The 25,825-nt window shown below is 41.0% G+C and overlaps 2 protein-coding genes across 12 annotated transcripts in view; one reads left to right on the plus strand and one right to left on the minus strand.

Annotated features, from left to right (window-relative positions):
* Positions 1–2,318: 2,318 nt before the first annotated feature.
* si:dkey-52l18.4 (uncharacterized protein LOC560708 homolog) lies at positions 2,319–5,131 on the plus strand. Its single transcript, XM_049576107.1, has 5 exons — positions 2,319–2,874; positions 3,909–4,235; positions 4,319–4,552; positions 4,659–4,687; positions 4,827–5,131. Exons 1-5 carry the CDS (start codon positions 2,823–2,825, stop codon positions 4,923–4,925), a joined length of 741 nt encoding a protein of 246 aa, XP_049432064.1. The 5' UTR covers positions 2,319–2,822; the 3' UTR covers positions 4,926–5,131.
* Positions 5,132–5,555: 424 nt separating this feature from the next.
* Positions 5,556–25,825, minus strand: part of rap1gap2a (RAP1 GTPase activating protein 2a) — a 118,409-nt gene continuing 98,139 nt past the window's right edge. For 4 of the 11 annotated variants that reach the window (XM_049576099.1, XM_049576098.1, XM_049576093.1 and 1 more), the window contains 21 exons: positions 25,378–25,413; positions 22,953–22,985; positions 22,225–22,257; positions 21,774–21,995; positions 21,551–21,654; positions 19,751–19,829; positions 18,629–18,682; positions 16,899–16,982; positions 16,688–16,788; positions 16,005–16,134; positions 15,457–15,612; positions 15,100–15,171; positions 12,572–12,658; positions 12,297–12,437; positions 11,063–11,212; positions 10,638–10,750; positions 10,426–10,524; positions 10,207–10,327; positions 8,305–8,407; positions 8,102–8,178; positions 5,556–7,743 (listed from right to left, as the gene is read on the minus strand). In XM_049576099.1, the coding sequence (XP_049432056.1) occupies positions 7,735–7,743; positions 8,102–8,178; positions 8,305–8,407; positions 10,207–10,327; positions 10,426–10,524; positions 10,638–10,750; positions 11,063–11,212; positions 12,297–12,437; positions 12,572–12,658; positions 15,100–15,171; positions 15,457–15,612; positions 16,005–16,134; positions 16,688–16,788; positions 16,899–16,982; positions 18,629–18,682; positions 19,751–19,829; positions 21,551–21,654; positions 21,774–21,995; positions 22,225–22,257; positions 22,953–22,985; positions 25,378–25,413 (2,004 nt within the window). In that variant the 3' untranslated portion in view covers positions 5,556–7,734. Of the gene's footprint in view, positions 7,744–8,101; positions 8,179–8,304; positions 8,408–10,206; positions 10,328–10,425; positions 10,525–10,637; positions 10,751–11,062; positions 11,213–12,296; positions 12,438–12,571; positions 12,659–15,099; positions 15,172–15,456; positions 15,613–16,004; positions 16,135–16,687; positions 16,789–16,898; positions 16,983–18,628; positions 18,683–19,750; positions 19,830–21,550; positions 21,655–21,773; positions 21,996–22,224; positions 22,258–22,952; positions 22,986–25,377; positions 25,414–25,615; positions 25,677–25,825 lie in introns of those variants that run through there. The other 7 variants (XM_049576100.1, XM_049576096.1, XM_049576104.1 and 4 more) reach the window with 4 other exon arrangements.

Genomic DNA, 25,825 nt, shown 5'->3' on the forward strand with positions numbered 1-25,825 from the left:
AAAATCCACAACAAATTAATTTAAAAAAAATATTGTTATTACACTAGAGAACTCTGGAAACATTAATTGCTTCTTATTCCATTGTTTAATTATTTATTGCAATTTAAAAAAAAATCCTCATTTATTTTATATATATATATATATATATATATATATATATATAGGCCTATATTTATTTATTTTTTAAAATTGCAAAATAAAAAATGAAGAGACTTGAAACCAAAACATTATAGCAATAAGTTCTTACCCGGCAAAATCCCAGGACAATACAAAATAAATAAGACAGTGTCAGTCAGGCCTTATACAGCCATAAATTCTTACACCTAAAACATCTGAAGGGGAACTATGCCAATTTTCAAAATCCATACATGCTATTCCTTTGGTCTAAGACAGTCCAAAAATGTTAGTAAATGTAAACAACACTAGAGTGCTAAAACTCAAATTTGTGATGTTATGTGGTCTAAAGCCTGGCGGTGCTCCATAAACAATAAATTGGGGAAGATAATAACAGTAAATTTATTCGTATACCACAGTTCATACAGCAAGTGCAACTCATAGTGCTTTACATAATAAAATGACAGTATAAGACAGAGTAAATCAAATTCGATCACACACTCACACACGCTCATGCACATAAAACGTGTGAATTAGGTTTGATACCAATTAATTAACTAAAATGCAAGTTAAAAAAAACGTAAAGCTAAGTTTTAAGATTTCGTTTGAAGCTGTCTACTGAATCACAGAGTCTGACATCCTCTGGAAGACTGTTCCAGAAACGAGAGTCAGTGACACAGACCTCTGGGGGACATTTAGCAGACCAGACGCGAAGCATCTTACAAATCTGGAGGGAATACATATACATATATATATATATATATATATATATATATATATATATATATATGACCAACATATCAGATTAAGAGTCAGGGGCCAGTCCAAGATGTTAGAGATGACACTGAGAGCAGCCAGCCAAATGTTTTATTCTGTGTCAGACCTGATAAAACTACAAAAGAAAAAAAGCTAATTTGAGCAAGAAAATAAATAATAGAAACATTCTGCATGTCCACAAAATATGTTTTGATGCCATCATAAGTTTGAAACTGAAACTACTTCTCTGCTTCCTGTCTTTGACAAAGAGTAGCTCATGTTCACAGGCCATGGAAATATTATATTGGAATTCTTCATTTAGGTGGTGTTCCCCCTGTAACACAGCTTTGAAAGAAAAACATTGCTCACAACAAGATTGTCACCTGGTACTTGCTTTGGCAGACTTTAAATTTAGACCTGCTATGACTCTGCACCTCAGATGTAATGTAATAACCTACTGGTGGAGAGGGGGCCAGGAAACTGTGAGAGCTCCATAGTTGTGGTTTCCTTGTTTGGAACTAATATCACAGCCAATGTTAGTCCCTAAGTAAGGAAAGAGCTGTTTAACACAGTCGGCTAATAGCTAAAATTACACAACAGGAAAGGGAAAGAATAGTATTATAGTAGTAGTAGTAGTAGTAGTGGTAGTAGTAGGTTACATTATGAAGGAATACAAATGTGTTATTTTTGGTTTTACAAATTGTATAAGAGCAGACAGATCCTTTTAGTTAATTAATCTTTCTTTTAGCCCATAAACCAGAGTTTAACATGGGTAAAAATATTATAATTTTAAATGATTTTAATAAAGTTTTCACTCAATTTTTTGGTGACCATTTTAAGCCTCTCTACATCTCTCTCCTGCTGCAAGTAACCTAAATTTAACCCCTGACACACTGTCATCTGATTAATGCTGCCTCACATAAAAAAAGAGAACTTTCCAGCCGTCATATTTTTGCATTATTATCCAGAAGGCACCACTCCTCTCGCTTCCTCTGTTATTCCCACACATCACGTGAGTGGGAGCGCGCGGCGTAAAGTTAAACGAGCGCGCTCAAAGTCAAACGTAACAAAACAACTGCGCATCAAACATCCGGTTGTGTTTACAAAATAAAACAACGCTTTGCAAGAGTTGGTAAGTTGCATAGATCTACTCCACTGACTCCATGTCATCACTGACATTGACAGTACACGAGAGGGGGATCTCTGTCAAGTATGTACACAAGGAATGATGACAGCAACCAAAACCCGGTGACTACTGTGTGCTGAGCCAAAAGACAGTCATCAGTGCAACAACTCAGTAGCTATAAAGAGTTATTCAGTCACTGTGCTGTTACATTTCTAACCAACTACACACTACATACAAAGCAAATGCTCATGCCAGAGGAGGTCAAGGCATGGAAAGAAGCATCCTGTGAAACAAGATGACTGTGAGAGCCATGTGTTTCGGCCTGTGTGACCATGCATCACAGGCATTTTAGAAAAGCGTAGGCTAAATGTATCACAAATTACAAATTAAATGTGCAAAACTAAGAAATAAGTCAGTTTTGATATTGCTCACTTTTCCTCTCTCTGTATAACTGTTCCTGGAAATTGGCCCCTTTCCTGCTGGGAAGTTTATATTCCTGTTCATGAGGTCATTTCTTCCTGTAATTTAGCATGTGAGCTTTCTGGTGTGCGTGTGTGTGTGAATGTGTGTGTGTGTAATGGGGCACTTCCTTCCTTTACGTCCATCTGGATAAGAGAAACAGCAGCATAAAGGAAACTGTCAAGTTACTGAGAAAAGGAAAAGAAAGTAAGAGAAAGAGTGAGCTGATGGACTCCGGGCGCCTGACAACAATTTAAACAAGCAGTTTCCAATGAAGCCAGGCAACAGCCTTCCACACAAGCCATGACTTTATCTGAACAGAGGAAGTAAAATCGACTTGTGATGAATCTTGCTGTTACAAGCAGACATGCGTTACCTTCTCCTCGGTGTCATCAGCTGTTTCTGCCTTCTTCACACTGGTAAGTAAGTTCAAATTCTCATTATAAACATGGAAAATCTGCCCCATACATGTTGGTAAGACTACACCGTCTTGTCTTTGAATTCAGCTCTGTCGCAGTAGCTTGTGTAAGGTAACTCAGTCTTTGAGATCTTGTAAGGAAGTTGCTATTATGACTTATTGATATTTAAATTATCAATATTTGATGAGTCAGTTTTTGGACAGCCTCACACCCATTTAATGTGGTAATCACAATCATGTTCAAGTGTGTATGTATTCAGCATGTGGAATGTTTGTCAAACTGTATGTCTCCTAAAATGTAGATACATGGTATCGTTCATTCCATTTTCTCATTAAAATCTTTTATTTCAGATTTAAAACTATTTGTTCAGGACATGTGGAAATTATTTGGGTCTGATCCTAAAGTCAGAAAACAACAAAACAACCCAAATTATTTTATCTTGACAAAATGAAAGACATTCACACCATGAATTGATGCAGAAAAGGCACAAATTGGTGCCTAAAAGTTCACCAGAAATTCACCAGTTGTGTGACACTCAACTTTTTCTGGCAGAGGACCACAAAAACCCCTGTTACATATGTGTCCCCCCACAATGTTGAAACAAAACTTAGCCTTTAGATGTATGTCTGTTGAAAAAAATGATCAGATGTACCAAATTGTGCAATCTTGTGTGTGTGTGTGTGTCTGCAGTTGCTTAATCTGTCTACATCATGCTACTGTGTGACTGCACAGTTGTTTACACAGTAATCTGAATGAAGTCTGATATATAGACATACAAACATATGATTATATTATGCTCTTCTGACCATTTGTTTGGGTTAGGTTGTTACATGACATGGAATAACTGTGCAATTTTCTTAAGCCGTCAAATGTTCAGACTCTTAATGGTCACATACTGTCTTTGGTTGTTCTCTAAAATGGCTTCGAGGAAACATTGTACATCAAGGTGGTAACAGTCACTACCATTGCACAACATGACGACATTTACACTTTACTTTTTTTAAATGAGCTAAAATAGACTTCCCTTTTTTCAGGTCTCAGTGTGGAAGAATGCAGCCATGATGTTCTGGCAACGCGTGAGACATTTGATGTCCCAGCAGGGGGCAGTCAGTCTCTGTCCTGTGTGGTCCAGCACTGTGGAGACTACTGGAAAGGTACCTGGATACGAACTAATTCGACAGGTGAAGAGTTAAGTGTAAGGCACCGTGTGAGGCATGTGATGCTCTCAGCCAATCAAACTAAATTAATTTTAGATTTACTGAGTGTCACCCAATTAGATGAAGGTTCCTATGGATGCAAAGTTAAATGGGCTGATGGTGAAACTCAGCAGGGACATCTGAAATATGTGAATGTCACTGCAGGTATGTAGAATCATATATATTATCATTGTAATATGTTAGAGTGCACAGAAAAATCTAATTGTATTATTTGTGTTCTGCCCCAGCTGTCACCTCTCAGAGGACTGTATTGCACAGGGTTCTGGTCTGTGCCAGTGCTTCTCTTTGCCTTCCCATCATTCTGGGATTGGCTTATTGTCTGAGTTCAAAAGTCAAGCCTCAGACACTTCCCAGGACGCTATCCACTCATGCAGCTGTAGACACAGACCAACCACACCCAGCTCCACAGCCTCCACCTCGATGCCCTGTACCACAGAAACGTAGCAAATCCCCTCGCAAAGGTATCTCATTCTCATTCTGTAGCCTGTTACACTAATATAAAAGTTACCTGTTGCAGTGTCACAACAGTTCCTTTCACCAACTTGTCTTTTTGTTTGTATTTTGCAGCTGCCCCCAAGTCCCAACAAAAGACTGAGGTGGGTGAACATCCTGTTTCAAGACAGGATGCCCTTTGCAGTGCCCTTGTTTCCCCTGACTAGCCTTGCATAGGTCTGCAGCCCATGCCTGAGCCCTCATATGCACTTCAGTAATTATTTTTCCTTCACAATGTTGCAGGTGGTGTATGCAGACATTTCCCAGGATGCACTGAGACAGCAGGGAGCCACCAGAGCGCCTGACCAGTCCACTGTGTACTCATCCCTCAGATTTTCCTGACTGCTGTTGAAAAATTGTCTGCTGAGGATCAGTTATGTGGGACTTGCTTGATCTTTGACGTCTTCGGGAGGCATTCGATAAAGACTTGTGTAACCTGGGAGCTTCTCATTGCAGGACTGCATCTGAGACATTCTGACTGTTGTTTGACTTCACCCACGTTTTGTATAAAACCATTAAAGCAGAGGACAAAATAAGACCCAAAATAATCCAGCAGAGTCATTTTTGCCTACCCATGTATGTGGACTGTCCTAAATACGCTCTGACATGGAAGCGGTGACTGTTTTAAGTGCCAAAAATCCTCCATGTGCAGGTAGCATAACAGACAGCAAGTGAAGCAGATAATGAGGAGATATTGCAGCATGCATCAACCAGCTGAACCACCCTGAGGTGCTGCGAGGAGAAAAAACTCAGCTTTGTGGAATCATTTCACAGATGTCACCACTTTTGTTGTTTGGAAATGTGACTGCGGACAAGCAAAACACTCAGTGCAGTCCGACCAATTTAAAGGTATTGCAGTTTTTAAAATGTGAAGCAAATGCTATATGATAATGTTTCTGATGTGTGTGAATAAAAACACCGCAGTGTTGAGCTGTGAGCAAGTGATATTTTAAAAATGAGGAACCACATAAATGACACAAAATACAACATTTTATTTTAGAATAAATTCTCAATGGCACGTTACATAACCAAATATACATATACATGTTTAGACATCTTTTAAATTAATATATTTCCTTTAATCATTTTTACCTTATTAATTAGCATACTCTGCAGTTACATTTTTACATGACATCAATGCAAAAGAAGTTATCAGTTTAATAAATTAAGCATATGAACAGAGGAAAGGCTGCAGGGCATTTAGGCGATACCTGCTACGAACTAAATAACATCTGAACGTCCCACTTTTGTGTGATTTCTGTCCCTGCTTCCCTTGCTCGAGGTAATCACCGGCCTACGCTAAGTGAGCACAGTGTGTATTAGTCACCGCTGTTAAGTTCCTTGAGGTACTTATCAAGGAACTTAACAGCGGCTTTGCAAGTTAAAATGCCACCTAAATTGCAAGCCTCTGGGATTTGAGTTTGATGTGACAGAACTTCACACACTATTGAGCCATCCAGGAATGGTTCACTCCACAGTAAGAGTACACTGACATTCTTCCAAAGACCTTCCAGTTTGGTTGTTTGGTCACAAACACATTTGTGTGTCTTTAAGCTTTTTCTTGATTAGCACACTTTCAGTTTGCCCTGCTAACTCTAATTTGTGCAGCTCCAGGCTAATGTTAGGGTATAGTTGAGGACTAGTGTAGACCTATTGTCCTGTTGTGCTTGTAAGCAACTGGCTTTGCCATTTACGTCTAAGAGACTTCATATTAACAACTAACAAAGCATAAAAAACAAACAAACAAACAAAAAACAAACAAATGAGGGCAAAAAAGCTCTAAGTTCACATTCAAAGTGTTTTTGCTAAAGTGTGGTTCAAAGGTTCATTTAACCTGAAGCATCTTTTTTTTTCAAGTCATCGTCATCAGCTCACATGCTGGGAAACTTCAAACCCTTCCTGTTCAAAAGTTCCATCGAACATAGACACAGATACACCGAGCTAGCAAGCTTCAATGGGAGGTATAAGAAGGTGAAATGTTTTCAGTAAGTGCAACGTCTATTTTCAGCAAATGTGGGTGTTGATCGGCTACCCACAACTGTGCTGTAACCGGATCCAGAAGATTGCTGTCCTCTCACATAGTGAGAGAGACAGCAGACAGTCAGACAGACAGGCAGACAGAGAGAAAGAGAGAGGCAGAGAGAAATAGATCATCAGTGGTGAAAAGGGCTTTTGATAGATTGTAAGGCGCAGCTTTGGCTAAAATAAGCTTATGGCAAAATGTGTTGGCAGTGTCTCCTACTGTGCCCCCTATGAGCTAATTTCCACTAACCAAGCACTTGAGTTCAGGGATTTGAAGAAGTTACCCTTAAAGGTACAGAAATGCTGTCAGGTATTGACTGAATTTCAGCGATGTTGTGTTGATAGTGCAGCAGACACAACACAGCAGCTAGCGAGGTTACAAAAGCATCTAAAAAAAATCAAAGGTGTTCTCTAGTAAGGCGTTTTTCTATGCAAAAAACAAGCTCAGATCCTGCGGTGGAGAATTGAGACTCCCAGTATTGTCACCTCTAAAGTGCTGCTACTGTAAGTCTACATTATGTTTCTGTGCTTGTGTGAGTTTGTCTGTGTCTCTGTGTACTTTTTTTGGCAAAAGAGGAACTGTTGCCAGACGTACCATTCAAGGGCAAAGGCAAAAAGGGAACATCCTGATGTTCCTGACAATTCTTAAAGATGATTTTTCCACTGACCAGTCAACTACATAAAGAGTCTCATGGCACCATTCCTCTAGATCACCGTTTCTCTCTATTAAACTAGATGCTTGAGAAAAAGCTGAAGCAGAGACTGGCTCGGCCTCCACTCACAGTAGTACAGCCATGCGAGGACTTCCATGTAATGTGAACAATTAACAAAGATGCAGCAACTTGTAACATCGGCAAAGTACTGACTAATTTGTGTCGCCTAAGGCTGGTTAAAAAGAAAGCGAACATGTCAGCTGCTTCTCTGCACTATACACTCACAGTATTGTCAGTTAGTTTATAGTTTGTGGGGACTCTGGTGCAGTTGGTAATCTTGTCAGATTATCCTTGGCGTAGGGAAGTGGTTCTACAGTGATTTTGTGGTTGTTGTGATTTCTTTTTTTAATTTTTGCAGCTCCGTCGACCCGCGCGGTCCCTTTGTTGTGCAAGTCTGATATTTCCATTCCACAAGGCTACTCGGACTGAAAGAGAAGAAGGTTAACAGAGAGGCCAGTTAGAGGAGAATGTTCACTGAAAGCATGCATCTTTCACTCTGGGCCTATTACCCAACTCCAGCTCATGTGTTTCAATGACATTACAGTGATCCCGAGATAATGAGATGTCCGTAAGATGGACAGTGATTCTATCAAAAACTCACCAGGGGACATTTTCTCATTGCTTTCAGCCTACTGCACTAAATTATGTTGTTGTACGTCTGCTTTAAAAAGTTCTAACTCTGAAACATTTGATATGTGACATATTTTTGGCACTTTGTAATAAGAAACGTCTCAAAAGACATTCATTAAAATTCGCTGACCAGGCAGGAATCTTAAGACTTACAGTTGTGGATGAGTGGCTCATTTTGTCAAAGCGGAATTTCAAGTTTGACCTCGGTGACGTCTTACTTTTCACGTCTGCTGAATATGGAAAGGAAACGGAAAAGACAGGAAGGAAATACTCATGAATCTGTCAAATCGAGGATGTCATCCTGTTAAACTGCTGACAGTGGGATGTGAATACTCTCTGTGAAATCCTAGGTTTACCTGTTGGACTGCGGCACATGATGACAGGCGTACCTGATCCCTGGCTGTCGACACTGAGGGAAGGACTGAAGGCAGAGGAGGATGCTATACAAGGATGGGTGGCCTAGTGGATGGAAAGTACAAAGACATTTAACATGGAGAAAGAGATGGAAGATGTAAGAGGCTCGGTGAATCCAGGAAGTGATGTTTTCCTGAAGCTGACTTAAACCTTCCTGTCAGCAAAGTTAGACGCACTGAATGTTCAGCACTTGAAAATATGCTTTGCAGGGATGAGCCAACAGAATGTGGCTTTCTTTTTGTGATCATTTGCAAAATATGGGTTAAAATTAAGCTGGCAGAAATCTCCAAGAAGTAGATTTTATTTATAAAGCACCTTTCAAAACAAGAGTTACAAGGTGCTGCGTAATAAGACAGAGAGGCTGAAAATAAAAGACATTAGAGCTGCACAAGAGGCAAAAACACATGATTGAAAAGTGCTCATGAAACAAATGAATTTTTAATAGCTTCTTAAAAATATTTATTGACTCAGCGATTTTTATATCTAAGGGAACACAGTTCCAAAGAGTGAAAGCTACAGCTGCAAAATATAGGTCAACATTTTGGAAAACACATTTATTCACTTCTTTGAAGCTACAATCCGTAGCCAGTTAGCCTCGATTAGCATAGGACCGTCAAAATAGTAGATGTAGCTGACGTGACATCACCCTTTGGTTTTGAAGCCTTGAGTTCGGCATTGTTGCTGTCGCCATTTTGTTTTTTGGGGGCCAGAAGCAGACAACCTGTTACTCAAAGTAGTCCACTCTCATTATGCATAACTTTACGCCTTAATAAAATCTAACTGACTTTTATAAAAATTCACCCCCTCATACAGTTGTCATGAAAGGGGAGAAGATAGCGATAGAAACCAGGCTGTAAACATGTTTATTACTGCTGTTAAGTTGGGCTTTTAACATCGGGGGTCTATGAGGATTTACTTGCTTCTTGAGGCAGCCTCAAGTGGCCATTCAAAGAACTGCAGTGTTGGCACTTCTATGTTGGCTTCATTTTTAAGCCCAAGAGGCTGCTGCTAGATAACCACTGGTAACATGGGATAACAGCTGGCCTGGCCCTGTCCAAAGGTAACAAAAATGCCCCTGTCAGCATCTCCAAAGTTCACAAATTAACATGTTCAAAATAAAACTGCAGTGCAAAAATGAAAGCTGTTTTTTTGGGTGATATGGGCTGGACTGTCTTATAGGTTCCCCAGGTCTTTTCCCTGCAATAGTACGGACAGCTTGTTTACACATGGGTTTCTGTATGGATTAACAACAAGACATAACATATTAATTTTTTTTTTGTGCTAAGCTAAGTTGAACAGTTCCCTCATATTTACTGAACTCTCAGCAAAAAAGTGAGTAAGTGAATCTCAGAATTTCAGGTTGAACAATTCATTTAAACTCATCCAGATTTAATGAGGTCTTTTCAGGGAAAGCAAGATTTTATTTATTTTCCCCTTATGGTGATCATTGGTGTATTTTACTGCTACACAGCTCATTATTTTCTCTGGCCTTCAATATGAGTTTTAACAGCACACTGTGAATCTGTGCACTCCAGTTAAATGGTAAGAGTAGGAATGATTTGACAGCATTTCACACATGGACTAAAACAACACTGACAAGCTGTGTCATCTGATGCACAGAAAGTGAGAGGAGCTGTAATCATTATAATCAATGTGGTAATGTTCAGCTCTCCCTGTTTGACAGTTCCTGGTAATGACAGACTGTTTCACCCATGAAAGCTTCGTCGTCACCAACAGCCTCACTCTACTTTAAGAATGTGTTTCCAGTTCTGCTTTCTCTCTATTCTCTCCTCTTGTGACGGCAAGATTACATTATTCAGACAAACTCTGAGTGTATCGCTCACTGTCTCCAGTTCTTCCAGAGCTTCTGTTTCTCCCGTGGTGCTGCTGAAGCTGCTGGTGCTGGATGAGGAACGAGAGATGTTCGGTCTACCGCTGCTGCACTCTTTCAGCTTGATGAATGGCCTGTTGAGGAAAACAGAGATGCAGATAAACTGAAAATGAGACAAAAGCAGACCACTTAGTGAAGGCCAGCTTCACCCAGTTTGCCATTCTGGTCTTACCTTTCTTTGTTGGGGCAGATCTCAGGTGAGCTGGGATTGGATGATGTCTCTGACCTCACTTCTTGGGACAGTGGGCAGATCTCTGCAAGCTTTTGGTCGCTGCAGACAAAAGAAAACACATGACACATGACTTCCTGGACTTCTGTTACTGACAGTACATGATCTTGATACTGAACAGGAAGTTCAGCAACTTCTAAAAAAGTGGAACCAACCTGCGTGTGTGTTTGTCCGAAGGGGATTCTGTGCTAGAGTGGAGACGAGGGAAGAGGCCTGAACGCCGTTTCACTGGGCTCTTCAGAGGAGACTTGGCGGACAACCCAGGAGGCTGAAGATCACAGATTACAGAATTAGGTTTGCCCTTTTTTAAAAAATAAATGGGACAAGCTCTTAATAGCAAATTTAGATTAAACAATTGTCCCTTAACTAAATCACTGGTTGACATAGAAGCTTTGTCTCTGCATAGTTTAAAAGAGAGTCACTGAGCTCACTAAAATGACAACACAGGTGCACATTTTTCCCATTATCATTAATATTATAGTACTTTTATTTAAAACCATGCTCTAACCCTTGCTTGTTCCCTCCATCCTATTCTGAGTGACCATCCCTCTATCCCTTCCCTTATTGCCCTCTTACTCACAGTGAAGGTGCTCTTTGTGCATTCACTGGTGCTCTGCGGCAGCCCTCCTCCACTCACGCTGGCCGGGACCCCACCTCCCACCCCGGGGCTCCTGTGACGGTGAGACCCCACCATGGTCTCCATGGAGTGGCTCCTGACACGCATGGCTCTCTGGAGGAGGGAGAGGAAACGGACAGTGAGTGGATGAGGGAGAGGAGGACACAGAGGAGACGGGAAGAAGCAGATGAGTGAAGGAAATGGCGATGGCACAGAGAGTGTATGTGAAAGCACGGAGATGTGGAAAGTAAAAGGTACAGAACAAAAGTAAGGTTTTTTTTCAGTTCAAATGTAGCATAGGAATTAAATTGAGGGTCATAGATGAAATTGCACAGTGCAACCACCAGGGGACGCAGTTCTCTAAGAATGAAGCCAAGGGAGTTGGAGTGGGTGAATGGACATGTGTTGATTGTTATTATGCTAATGACTTTATATTCATTGAGATCATTGAAAACAAATCTAAATTAAATTCCAGACAGTAAAATTCAAATAAAAAACACAGTTCTATGACATTTTAAGGTTTTGCCATTTTAATTCTGCTACTTTGAAAGCATAAAGACAAACAACATCATATGAAATCATGTTTATTAATGAAGTTGCGATCCTCTGTTGAATTTACAGTAATGCAGACAGATAATACACAGTGACTGCCAGGACAGCAATGAGAACAGCACCCCCTGGGACTGACTGCAGAAAGTGCAAAGTAGCTGTCCATAATGCCTGTGAAGAGCGAGAGAGCCAAATTGTCACATAAGTCACACATTCATCACACACACACTTACACACACAGATGGAAATACCCATTTAATGGTCACATTAACATCAATTAGCCTTTGGTTTAGGACAAAGGAGTGTGAAGAAACAGTGAGTGATGAGACAGACAGTTAGACAGCGGAAGAGAACAATTAAAGAGAAAGGGAACAATTTTATAAATACATAAGCACAATAGTGTATGCAATTATTTTCAGACACATGCACACACACCCACACACTTTCTTCATATAAGGTCAAATACTTAGAGTATAGAGAAAAGCAGCAGCAACTGATGGTTTAAGTCATCTTGCGGATCTGTGACATTAAGTTGACCTACAGCAAGAACATCTCACCTCTCGCTGTAATGGCGGTGATTAAATAAATGTCAAAGAGCTGCGAGAATATTACAGTGTCACATATATGTTTTGTCCAGGTTCATGTTCACCTTAAAGGACTCTAGCAGACCCCCGTGGCCCCCATTCTCCAGCTTGTCTTCCTCTCCTGCTTGGCTCAGACCCAGTGTTGCCTGGCTCTGTCTGTGCAGCTCATCGTGGAGGTTGTCCAACAGTGCGGCTCGCGTTCGCCCCTGGAATCAATTAAAAAACACAGAGCTAAAAAAAAAATGGGACGGCGATTATGGTGATGATTGAAGAAACGAAGCTGAGCTGTGATTGAAGGCATGCTGTGGTGTTTGAGTGTGGTCGCGCGGACGTGTGTCACCTCTAGTTTGGCGAATTTGTCAGACTTGTAGCAGGCGTTTTCAGCATTGATCAGCTTTGTCAGCAGGAAGTCTCGAAACTCAGGACCCTGGAGATAGAGGAGAGGGAGAGAGGAAAGGGCTTGATGAGGAGCCTGACGAGTGGGGGGGCAACTATGAGAACAGAAAAGGTGACCTTTAACCAGCACCATAGAGATTAAATTATTGCAGAACACTGTCTGATCAAGAGGATCAACCTCACATCCTCCTCAAATCTTTTCATTCTCCCTACATGCTGCAAATTATGTCTGATAAGTAACTGAATCTTCTACAGAATGTCAAAGTCAAATTGTTTTTATAATGCTGTTTCCCCTTCGTGATAGTGAGCTGACAGACTAGTCATGGCTACTGTCAAAAAATGCAAGATGAAGAGGAAGGTTACAACTGTTTAAAGTGCACCCAAATATTGAACTGATTTGCTTGTTTTTACATAAGAAAATGCAATACAACAGCATAAAAACACTCCATTTAAAGTAAAAGTTTTGCATTCAAAATCCTACTGCAAGAGACAAACTCAGTGGTTCTCATCCAAAATCATTTTTGCCACATTCAGACAGTATCTACTCATGGTTCACTAACAGTCCGTTCTGTGTGTGTGTGTGGAAAGAAATCTGGTTTTCACACATAGCCCTGGCTCTGCATAGAAACCAACACAATATTCACAAACTATTCTAGCCAATCAGCAACAGGGGGCATTTGTGCTCATGCACAAAACAGGTGAAAGAAAGAACATGGATATATAAAGAGAAAGGTAGTAGGAGTGAGACGGATGGGAAATCTGGCACATAATAATGTTCTGAACTCCAAAGCACATTGTTAACAATCTGTCTCCAGTATCACCAACTCCTCCTTTAACTAAAAGTTTGATCAGCTAAATGAACATAAAGCATCAAAAGCAGAAGAACTGGTTCTGAAATGAAGTGGAGCTGAAGTATAAAGTTGGATAAAACGGAAATACTCAAGTAAAGTATCTCAAATTTAAACTTGGGTCCACTGATTAAATTACAAGTATAAATACTGTATTGCAAGAGGTGGGGCAGTTATTTTAGACCTCAAGTCTTGTCTACCAAGTCCTGAGTTAAAGCCAATAAGTAACAAGTCCAAAGTGAAGCCCATGTCTTAAACTTTATGCTTCAAGTTGAAACGAGTTATTTTGTGTCCTGTCATCAAATGGCATTCTTAAACAGATACTATATCAGTGGTTCCCAACTGGTGGATCGCAGTCCAAAAGTGGGTTGCGGGTCCATTCTGAATGGACTACAAGTGACTCACAAACATGTCAGTTTGTAAGAAAAAACACTAACTAACTAACTAACTAGCTTGACAACATGGCCAAATTCAAGTATGACGCTGTATATGTTAAAGTGTGTGGACCTTGAAGTAACGACTAAGGAGAAATCTGGACCCCGAGGTTGGACCAGTTGGGAACCACTGAACTATAGTACATTTAAAGAAACAATGGATGTTTTCAAATAAACTTTTTACCCTGTCAGAAGTAAAATGATCAGGTGTGTCTTGGTATGTTATTCTTGTTACAGTTATCTGTAACTTAAGAGATAGTCCAGGATAATACAACAAATTTTTACGTCATGTTTAACTCCAAGTAAAGTCTTGAATCATTGGTGGCAAAGCTGCAGTTGCAGTTATGAAAACAACTTTTTGTCATGTTTCCTGAATTTGTCGCTGCACCCACAAAAAATGTGTGAGACAGTAGAAAAAGAAAAAGAAAAAAGGAAACCAATCATGTCCTGCCCCCTCCTCCCATGCCTCTAATGGCATTAGCTAGACTTTGCTGCGGCACACTGAACACAACCAATCTCTAGCTGTCAATCTGCTGTACTGCTAAGTTGTAAAATGAGGACGTTTGTGACACCGCCATCATTTTGGAAATAGTAGAGCGACAGACAAAGCACCGCCCACCATCCGGACCAACTATAGACCGTTTCAAACCGGACAACATAAACATTCTAAATGGGTCCCTTTGTATTTCCTGTTTGAATGTATGTTAATGCAGACCCTGACAGGAAGTAAACAGGGACCAAAGTTGTTGCCCTAGCAACAGAATAGCAATGAAACGGTCCATACTGTAGCTATAACTACAGCTAAACAGTACACTAAAATATGTTTCTGGAAACATTTAAGGTGAGAAATGGGGAATGCAGTAACAGAATTTTCATTCATATTTGATCACTGCCTCCTAACAGTTTGACCACAACATGATTGACAGCTGCTTTAGAGAATCCTTGGCTCTGATTGGTTGTTTTCATTCACGTAGCGGTAATACCATTATAAACAATATGATTTTTTTTCACATCTGTCTCATGTTCTGCTGTGTAGACATGGTGACAGTTTCAGTGAATATGTCAAAAAAGTTATTTTCATAAAAGTTACCAACTATAGCTTTGATGTCAAAAAGTCAAGATGCAAGTTTTTGAATTTGTCATGTCAAGGTGATATTTTTCCTCGTGTTGATCACAGCTCTTTCTCTCACCTTCTTAAAGACAGCTGGATTCGGGAGAGGGGGTCCAAAAGGAGGCACATCCTCCCTCGCTGTAACAGACACCTGTTGACATGAAACAAATAACAGTATTAGCAAGTATCCCAGGAGGGCTTGTGTTTCATGCTTGGAGGATGATCTGGCGTACCTGCCAACACCTTGTCATTGCGAGTGATGATTGATTCACTATGTGCGTATGCAGTAATTCATGTAAGCACAATTTGTTTTCTGCCCAGTACCCAGCTGACAACAACCACTGGCAGCTTCAAACACTCTTTACAGCTTGTTTGATTTACTCATTAACAGTTATTTCACAACACCCGCATGTCACCACACATGTCTGGTTTGTACCTTGTATGTTGTGTGCTCTGTACAGGGGTTCTCAACCTGCACCAGCACATAAGCATGTAGGAAATTGGAGGCAATCATGTCTGGAACAAACGGTGTGGGCTCTTCCTGGAAGACTGCAGCCACTATGTCATTTCCTATGTGCCTTTTCCTCTGGAGCTGAAGAAGCAGAGGGGAAAATTCACAAGATTATTAAGTTGGTTAACAGATCTGGTTTTATGGTTTTGTTGCTCAGAGGACATTTTAAAAACAAGACCCCACTTTATGAGTTTGAATCTGTGACACATAAACCACTGAATGCACAAGGGATTTATTTGTTACTGAGGAGGGTTTTATTGGTTTTGCATCAAATAACTTGCAAGCTTTTGATTTGACAATTAACCACAGCTTACATAATGGCAATTTAGCAATGAGAACAGCATAACACATTGTCAATAACCACATCTGAGCCGTTTAATACTCATATTTCTGAGCCAAGGGATTCTTACTTTGCAGCCAAATCCATTGTGCCTTCAGTATAACAATCATAAAGCCAGTATTGAGTCTTGTACCTGCTGGACGTCTCCCTCTGTGAACGGAAGCTTGGTTGACACATGGAACATAATCTCTCTCTGTCTGAAGACAGTGTAGACAGATTCAGATCCAGTTTGTCCGTGGGATACATCCAGCCCACCGCGGAACCTGTCACATTATCAGAGCACATGTGTCATGTTCTCTGTGGGGCCTCCAGCCTTCACTAATAAGATAAGGTTATATGTTATGTATTTTAAATGTCAGTTTCATAACATTCTGTTCTTAACGAGCTCCAAGGCCATGCAAAAGTGTTGTGCCGTGATGCGCCAGCTACCATTTAAAGCCTCCCTAACAGTATAAGTAACAAGTGTATCACAGTAGGAAAAAGCCTGCAAGAAAAAAAACCCACAGTATCTACAGCTCTGATAACCTGTCCATGTTGCACATTCTTTTCTTGGATCTGTTTCGCTAAGCAGTTTATCCTGGTTGCACGCTGAGGCTGAAACAGCAGGACAAATTGCTCCAAGGTTACAGTAATTAAACCCTGCTATTCTGCTCTATTGTAATGTTTTTTAATGGCATCCTTCTTTTTATCCTTGTGGACCTTTTCCTCTGGTCTCTATTTATTAGGATGTTACTGAATCTTCCTCTTTTTTCATCTTTAATGCACTTTATTTTTCTTCTTTTCTCACATTCAGTTGTTTTCTACTCCTCTTCTTACCCTTTAAAGTCCTGAAGTTCAATGTTGTCTCCTAGGATGCTGAGGAACTCCTTGAAAGCCGGCGTCTCCTCATTGTTCCCAAACAACTCTTCCTCTGATGTCTGAGTGGAGGACACATATAAAAGATAGGGCACAGGAAGCAGTGTGTAAGATCAAATGGTGTGTGTGAGGTAAACTGAAGTACACAAACAAAATCAATATGGTCGCTCACCTGTCCAAACTTCTGGTAGATGACTCCAAATTTGAAGGTGTTGTTCACCTCGTGTTCATCATAAGCCACTATCAACTGGGATCCCTGTACATACACAAACACAACTACTTCTTACTCCCCGTGGTGACTTATCCCACTCAACTTGTTACACACTTTCTTCTTGTGTAGTAGTTAGGAAAACATGTTTTCCTGTTCTACAACATGTCTCCAGGGCAGGTTCATTGAGCCCCGGGTTACATAAGGCTGACATGCAACAAACTGTCACGGCCCTCAGCGAAGGCAGCGAACTTGTTGCTGCCTCTTGCAGACTGAGACGCAGATGGGGTTTTTTCCTGTCCCGAGGCACAGGCTTAAAAACATGCGCCATCACACTCCTCCGCCTGGCTCACAGGAGAAGAAACAGATCCATCGTGTCCATTTTAGAAAGTTGTTGCCCTCGTGTCAGTCGTTTTTGAATAATGTACTCACTGAACAGGGCAGATGTTAGAAAGGCAGGGGGCTTATGAGGGCAAAATGTGATAAGATGTGAGCTTTTTTTTCTGGTGAAGAGGGTGTGAAAAAGAGGTTGAAGTGAAAATTGAAGGCGCTGGTGTGGGGACTGGTAGGTTAGCTTATACTGATAAAAATAAGTAAAGGAATACTGCATCAGTTACTGTTCCAAAAAATACCCAATGACTTCAGTAAAGGGCAGAATATATAAAACGTTAACGTGATGTAACGTGATGAAGGTATACATCTGTGTCCTCACTAAACAAAAACCCATAGGCAAGTCTGCGTAGGAGGTCAGGGTGGATGGATGGCTTAAACAAACACAGGACTTATATCCACGAGACTAGGGTACATGTCCTGTGTGAAACCAAAAGTTAGTGTTGAGCTATTTTACGTATTACGTATTTTACGTAAGTGACGTAATGTACTGGCATCAAGTTATGTGCTTACGTCTTATAACATTAAGTAATTAGATCACTTTATATTATGTACTTTCTTTAGTTAAACATACTTATGTAACGTTATAAACTTATGAACTTCCGTCACATTAGGTTACATACTTTCGTGTCATGTACTAACACAACCCAGTCTCACTCTGAAGTCTTCAAAATCCAGCACTTGGGCAGTGACTTCCAGCTGATATGCAAGCGGTAGCCGTTATAGTTTAATGGTGCTAGGCGTTGGGGGAAACACAGCGGGACAAAAATATAAGTTAAAGCGGCAAAAGTGTGAATAGGCCAGATAGGAGGGGTGTTGGATGGGTCCAACAACCACTGACTTCCACCTGGGAGGGCAGTGTTCGCTTTCTGTGAGATTGTAAAGCAAAACCATGTTCTTTTTTCCTACACCCAACCACGTGTGTGTGTTGGCAAAACATAACCAGGAAGGAAAAGGGCAAAAAAAAAAAAAACATCACTATGTGACAAGGTCAGGGTGAGAATGTGTTGACTTACACCATGTTACATACTTACGTCACGTTACATACTTATGTCACCTTATGTATGTAACTTAACAAATGTACATATTTTGATCCAAACCATAATTCTTTTCCCAAACCTAAGTGGTTGGAGTGCAAATTTAGAAAATGCTCCTTTGGGTAATATCACAGGAAAGGAACAAACTACCTCTGTGGCCATATGGGACAGGAGACAGGAGAAGGAACACATTTATAACAGGCTACATGAGCTGAGGTCACACTGGTTTTAATGAGGCTGCAGTGTGGGAGTATAGCATGAACTCACCCGAGGGTACAGGACAGGGTTGAACTTCAGCCCTGTGGCATCATCACACAGAAGCTGAAAGAAGAAAATGACTCATTATATACTGGCTGATACAGTATCATAAGAGAGAAATCTCATCATAGCCCATATACTGGAAAGCATACCCACTGTAACGTACAAAAGGGAAAAGTTATTTCATCTCATTGAGTTCAAAAGCTGAATTCCAAAGTTAATAGAATATATTTCTTCACATCTCAAAATCCTAATAATTTACCCAGTGCACATCCTTGGTTTATTACCACATCACACATCCCTGACTGGATCACTGAATCACATGTCAGGGTAAAAATGACAAACTGCAAAATGGGATGCATGGAGGATAATTATTGTTGAAAGGGTAAAGATGAAGCAAGCATGCTTTTACTCATTCAACGTGGAGGTGATGTTCTGTTTCTCTTTGAGAAGCAAGTGATTGAACATATGCTGGTTAAGTGGTTGCTTAAATATTGCCAGAACCTTTCCAGCCGTGTGTATTAGTGGGTATATCCAAACAAGATATTGTACTTGCACTCGCAGGCTTTATTGAAGCCTCAATCATTGTTTTCTCTCACTGAATGACAGATATTGCTGCTTTCAAATCTCTAATTGCGAGGACTAAAAATTACCAAGGGACGCTTTATGACATTTGGTTTCATTTTTCTGAGGTGCATAAATAAAGAAATATATCAGGAAGTGAATATTCTTAATGTGTTTACTGTGACTTTTTCATTACCTCACTGGCTTGACTTATTGTGCTCGTATTATCAGTGTCTGTGTTTGTTTTGATTGATTGTTTTGTTCTGTTTGTTCTGTTACCTCTACATGATTTACTGTAATCTGACTTGTGTTGCATTATGTTCTTTATGTGTTGGGGAAGTTAATTAAAAAAATATCGAGTGCCGTTGTGAAATGATTTAATTATGAGATCAGTAAGCTGCTGAAAAGATGTCCTTCTCCCTCAAGCTCCCCCTCTCTGTTAAGAGCTCCCATATATCAAATCGGTCTCCTCAGCTGCCATTATGTTTGGAAATCACTCTGTTTATATGGAAAGTGTCGGGGATTAATGGAAAATATATCTTTGTCTTCTTGTAAACTGTATCTCACCTTCGCAATCTGTGGTACGCTAGGCAGCTGGTTGATGCCTGCTAAAGAAATCCTGTCATGGACTGTTTTGATCCTTGACCTGCAACAGAACAAAAAGAGGAGCTCAGCTGGTCAGATTATTTAAAGATTTCTTTTGTGACACCTAGTTTATTCACAACTAGGTGATATTAGCAAAATGTTATGATTATAATGAGTTTAGATTCAACAGAGAAAGACAGAAACAGCTATTGATGCGGTGATTAATACACACTGCCATGTGATACTGAAGATATTACTGTCAGTATCACTGTCAACTGTCAGAAGGACAGGAGATTAGCCATCACCTGGCTACTGTCCCCTTTGCGGCCCCCACAATGGCTGATCGAAAAACATAATCATTACTTCATTGTTTTTCTGCTAATGAAAATGTCACCAACTGTGATAATAGCAGAGAAGCCATCCACCACAGCACCACAAATCTGTTCAGAGTTAATCATGACAAAGAGCATAAAAAGCTGCAACAATAGAAAGAAGAGGAGGGAGGGCCCAAACACATTGTCAGGGTGAGTGAGGCCTGCTTTATTACAGTAATATGTTCAGCCACACTAGCAGTGTTGCTCTGTGGATGGCAAGGTTGCCCTGCTTGCTGGTTACTTAGTTGGTCTCATACTTCAGTCCAAACTGATGACATTCATGTTCCCCAGAGGATGAATCCTCCAGACTTTGGTAATCCTCTTACTTTTCCTCTAGTGCCAGCATGAATTTGACATGCGTGGCTTTGACTGTCATCTCTTAAAGAGAGACTGTATAAAAATAATGGACGTAGCCATCGTGACATCACCCATTGGCTCGTTGACTCCCACCTTAACCCCTGAGTTTGGTATTTTGGCCGTTGCCATCTTAAAATGTTTGGAGCTGGAACTAATCATAGGTTATCTGCGAGGCATTATGACAGTCTGTTGCTCAAAGTGGCACCACCCTTAATTATGTGTATCTTTAAGCCTTGATAAATTTTAAACAGGTAAGACATATAAAAATTCACCCTGGTAAAGTTGTCATGAGTGGGAAAATTAGCTTTTAGCTAGCAAAACCATTTTTGTACCACGCTGTAACAAGTTTATTTCTGCTGTAAAGTTAGGGGAAAGTTTGGGGAATGACTCACTTTTGAAGCCAGACTCAAGTGGCCATTTGATTAACTGCTGCCGTTGCTTTCATTTTCATTTTCATTTTTCATTTGGTAGAGACATTTATGTTCCTCTCAGGATCATTTGTAATCACTTCAATGGTCCTCTAACTTTTCATCTAGCACCACCAAGACATCAAAAGTGTGTTCAGTACTTCAATTTACGACGAAACCCAATGATCTAACCCTACTTTGTGTTTATTGCTAATTATCAAATGTTAGCATACTAACACAGATTGAGAGCATAGTAAAAATTGTACCAGCTTCATATGAGCATTTTAGCACTGAAAGTGTGAGTGAGTAAACATGCTGACATTATTAGCATTTAGCTCAAAGCACCACTGTGCCTAAGAACTGTGCAGCCTCACAGAGCTTCTGGCATGACTGTAGACTCGTAGTGTTGTTGTTATCATTGTAATAGTAGACGAGAAGATGAGCCCTAATAAATCAGACAACTGGAGAGCAGCAGAAGTGCAGACACAATAAAGAGAGACTTTAACAGCATGGACTAAAGAGAAACATGGATTGCACAAAAAAGGATCAATATGTTGTGCATATGTTAGACATACTTCACTGTTTCACTCATCATCAATTTAAGACACTAGTACTGACAGAGCAATTCCCTCACTGTACTGTACCTGAGCATGATGCGTAGGAACTCCTGGCCCTCCGCCTCCTCGTGTTTCAGAGACATGATGAGGTTGCCTATGCTGCTGCCAGTGCAGTAATAGTTCATGTGCTCCTGAGTGCAGAAGAGAGGTTGTTAGAGAGAGCAAGTTGAGGTCAAACTAAATAATAGTCTTTCTCAGCTAAATGCATGGTGAAAGTGACATTACAGTACACACAGACACAGACACTAACCTTGCCTAAGAAGTGCTTGCGGTAGGCGCGGGCTGTGCTGTTACACTCCAGGCGGTAGCTGTGCCCCCCGCCAGGGCTCATGCCCTCTCCTCCATCCTCCTCCTCACAGAAACTGGACTCAGAGGAGGACGGGGTCCCTGCTGGTGCCTCCACATCCTCAATCCAGTAACCCCCAAACTGTGGCAGGATTACCTGGGGATATGGACCCCCTTTCTCCAGGACCTTGGACAGAAGGGCAGAGGGGGAGAAAAGGACGTAGACGAAAGCAAAAATATGATCAAAAATAACAAAGTTGTCCAGAGTAAGCTTGCTAAGCATGTAATAATAAATGCAAAATACTTCTACTCTAAATGTATCATCTATTGTCGGAAACACTCCTAGCTAGTGGTTACACATGAGAGGGGTGTAAATGTGTGTTATGAGTGTCTTATGTGAGTGAGAAATGACTCACATCTTCTATCCGTGGGTAGGGGATGTAGTCATCCTGTCAAATAGAGGACACACACTGTTAAAGACACTTGTTGTAACATAAGTGAACTTCACTGACTTTTACCACAATGACACTGTTGCTAACACAATCACAAACACAGGAACAGAAAAGTAACACAACTTATTATCCCAAATGGACTCTTAGGGTGATGATGCAACAGCCTGAAATGCACAGTCATCAGCGAACATCAGTGAGGGCGGGTCACCCCTTGATGATGTCAGAGGATTCAGTAGTCCCTGGGGTTAAGAGCTGTTATGAGCCTGTAGTCATTTGGCAGTCTGCTAGCGTAGCACAGTTTCAGTGTATGACCTCTAAATATTGCTGAGGCCCGTCTGCACCGCTGAGGGCACAGCGCTATGGACAGCCAGTCATCTCTATTCTGCAGCAGCAGGAGTCAGGATACTGGCAGTCCAGAGAGGATCAATTGACAGTTGGAGTTCATTCAACTTATAATCAATCAGATCAGGAGGCGATTGATTCTGCACTTTTAAAAGGCCTGAGAAAAATTCAGAAAGCGTTCACAGGGGGGTTCAGAATCCCTCACAGGCTGACAGATCACAGGGAGAACTGTCAAGAACAACCACAGAGCACAGGGAGACATGAAGAAGCAGCGATGAAGGAAAACATGCAGAGACATAATGACATAAAGGGATCAGATGTGTGCAAGTGTGTCTGATGTCTGGTCACACCTTCCATCTTTTGGTCTCTTCAGCTTTAGGGACCTAATTAGTGTCCGTACGCAGCATGAGGACGGAAAAGCACAAGGGTCAAAAAAGCAACTTTCATTCATTTTTATGCACTTTAAAACTGCTGGAACATGGCACTCTGATTTTCAGACCTCATTGTCTCTGTTGCCAGATGACAACTGTGTGAGTCATACATGCTAATTCAGCACACACACACACACACACACACACACACACACACACACACACAGGTAATACAAACACTTAGTCATCCTCTCTCTCTGAATCCTTCCAGACATGCAAAGTTTTCCTTCCCTTATTTGTTGCCTGTTTTTGGGGACACAGCAGCACTGAGACACAGGCTGAGGCTGCACTGTTTCGTATATAGGCATATATATATATATATATATATATATATATCTCAGATATTAGAAGTCAATCTGCTAGACACTGAGTAAATTGGCCAATTATGTTCCAGGCCCAGTGGAACAGCTTGTCTACATGACTGAGCATACAAATGCTGAAATGAGGACATGTGTGGGGATTCAGAGTGTTGAACATACACACAACTACCATCACGTCTAATGCCACCAATCATACCAAGAATTCATTTGAACAGCACAAGTACAGACTCATGGACCCACACACACACACACACACACACGCGCACACGCACACGCACACGCACACGCACACGCACACGCACACGCACACACACACACTTCTCAGTCTGGTCTGTAGTGGTGTGAGTCTGAGTGCATATTGATGGAGCAGCTGTTAGAGTCGCGGGGGAGTCATTGTCAACAATACAAGACTGATCCAAACGATGCTCTGAAGAGGCTTACATTTTTAGACATAGGCAGAGTGGCAAAGATGAAGAGAGGACGAAGGAGGAAGAGGGAGGCAGATATGGAAGGAGTTGAAGTTAAAAGAGGAGGAAGAAAGGACAGGAAAAAAGAAGAAAGGGATCAAAAAGGTGACCTTCATCAGCACCATCCAGATTACAGTATCGAAGCACGCATTGAACACTGAGTTCCATATGTGGAGCTAGAGGTGGCAAAGCTCAAGAGAGTAGGTTGATGCAAGCTGCGGGTCAAAGAAGATGGATGAGGTGCACAGTTTCTCTGTGTGTATATGTGACTCAAACTTACAGAATAAGGCTGGCCGTATTCTACATTCTTTGTCAACTATCGCATAAAAAAACCAACAACATGTTAGTCCCAACTTTCCTACTCTGTCTGTGACACTAAAGCCTATTTATTCATACTGAAGATGTAAATCTCAGGATTGGGATCAAAATAAACTATAGAGTGCCTGTTTATCCCAATGAAGGAACATGTCCACCAGTGCAATGGAGGTGCAATGGAGTTCTATGACAAAGAGGAATGAACAATATCAGGCAGACTACACAGTCAGTGCTCATTTTTAGGATCAGTGCAGTGTTGCTTTTGATCTTTCTCACAGGATTTGTTGATAAAAAGAAATATAAGCACACTAATCCTTTAATGACAATAATGACTCTACATTAGAGGTTTGTGAGGGAGGTGGAAGAGCCTTCATCATTACTTTTTTTGGTAGTTTAATGTACTGCGTTCACAGATTGCTGCATAAAACTAATTTTCTCTCGCTCATTCCTTTCAGTGACTGGTCAATTCACACCTACTGGATGTTGATGCTGCATAAAAGCAAGGGTCAATTCACCCTCAATTTATGAACATTTCCAGTGGCCAGACCTGGTACAACTGCCCAATTCACACATTTTCAAAATCTCATTGTAAACCACAAACCATTATTTCCCCCTGAAGAACTTGAAAAAACCCACTTCCACTTTTTTCTATTCTTTGTATCGTCCATTGGCCACCATCTCTCTTTTTTGTGCTTGTTTTTTCTCCTCACACCTTCCTCCTCCTCCTGTCTCTCTTTCAATATCCCCATGTGTCCTCAGACTGCTCAACGCCTTTGCCCTTAGGGGCCTGAGGACGGGCACAAAGAACTCATACAGAGAGAAAAACACTTTTAAAAAAAATCAATGAATTGAATTAATGCCACACAGAGAAGGGGAAAATAGTTATGCCAGTTCAGATCTTTCCAGTGCTATTCTTCTCTGCCCACAGCATGCCCATTATCCAATCTGAGTGACAGACTGAACCCAGCGGGCTCGGGTCAGGGTTAGGGGTTATCCTTGTTAAGTTAAATCTGGGTGTGGACAGAGAAAATGAGAGAGGACAGACACCATCCTACGGTATGTTCATGTTCTGTTCAAAGTTTTACTCAGTGCAAGGATCTCCGGATGGCACAAACATGCTGCTACTCTGCACATCTGCAACTTTTGCTCAACAGGAGAAAATAGAGGAAGCGAAACACGAATGAGATACAAGGAAAGAAACAGAATTCACAGGAAAATAAAGAATTAATGAGAATTTCGTACCTGCATCCTCTCCAGCATATCGAAGAACTCTGCAGACTGAAACAGACAGAGGAAGATTACAAAACATGTAGCGTTCGACACTGCTAAATTTTCAGAGCACCACCAAAATCTACTGACACCAAACACAAGTTAAGTCAGTACAAGAGCAGAGTCAGCGCCCTTTAGTTGACTCCTCTCTAATTTACACTTAAAACGAGTATTTCAATGCTACCAAACTGTCTGAATTTTAAGGTCTTACATTACTGACACTGATGTTGACAGCAGCCGATCTTGCTGGCCAGCTCTCCCCCACAGTATAAACTTAGCTGTGTCAAGAGGGCAAAGCAGGGGAGAGACTTCCAGCCGCACATGCACACACACTGATAAGCAACCACTTCCTCAGAAAATACCACATGCTCACACAAACACATGCATCCTTGAGTGCATTCACACGTCTCCACCCCCCGGG

This window comes from Epinephelus fuscoguttatus, linkage group LG5, assembly GCF_011397635.1.
Source record: "Epinephelus fuscoguttatus linkage group LG5, E.fuscoguttatus.final_Chr_v1".
Lineage (NCBI taxonomy): Eukaryota > Metazoa > Chordata > Actinopteri > Perciformes > Serranidae > Epinephelus > Epinephelus fuscoguttatus.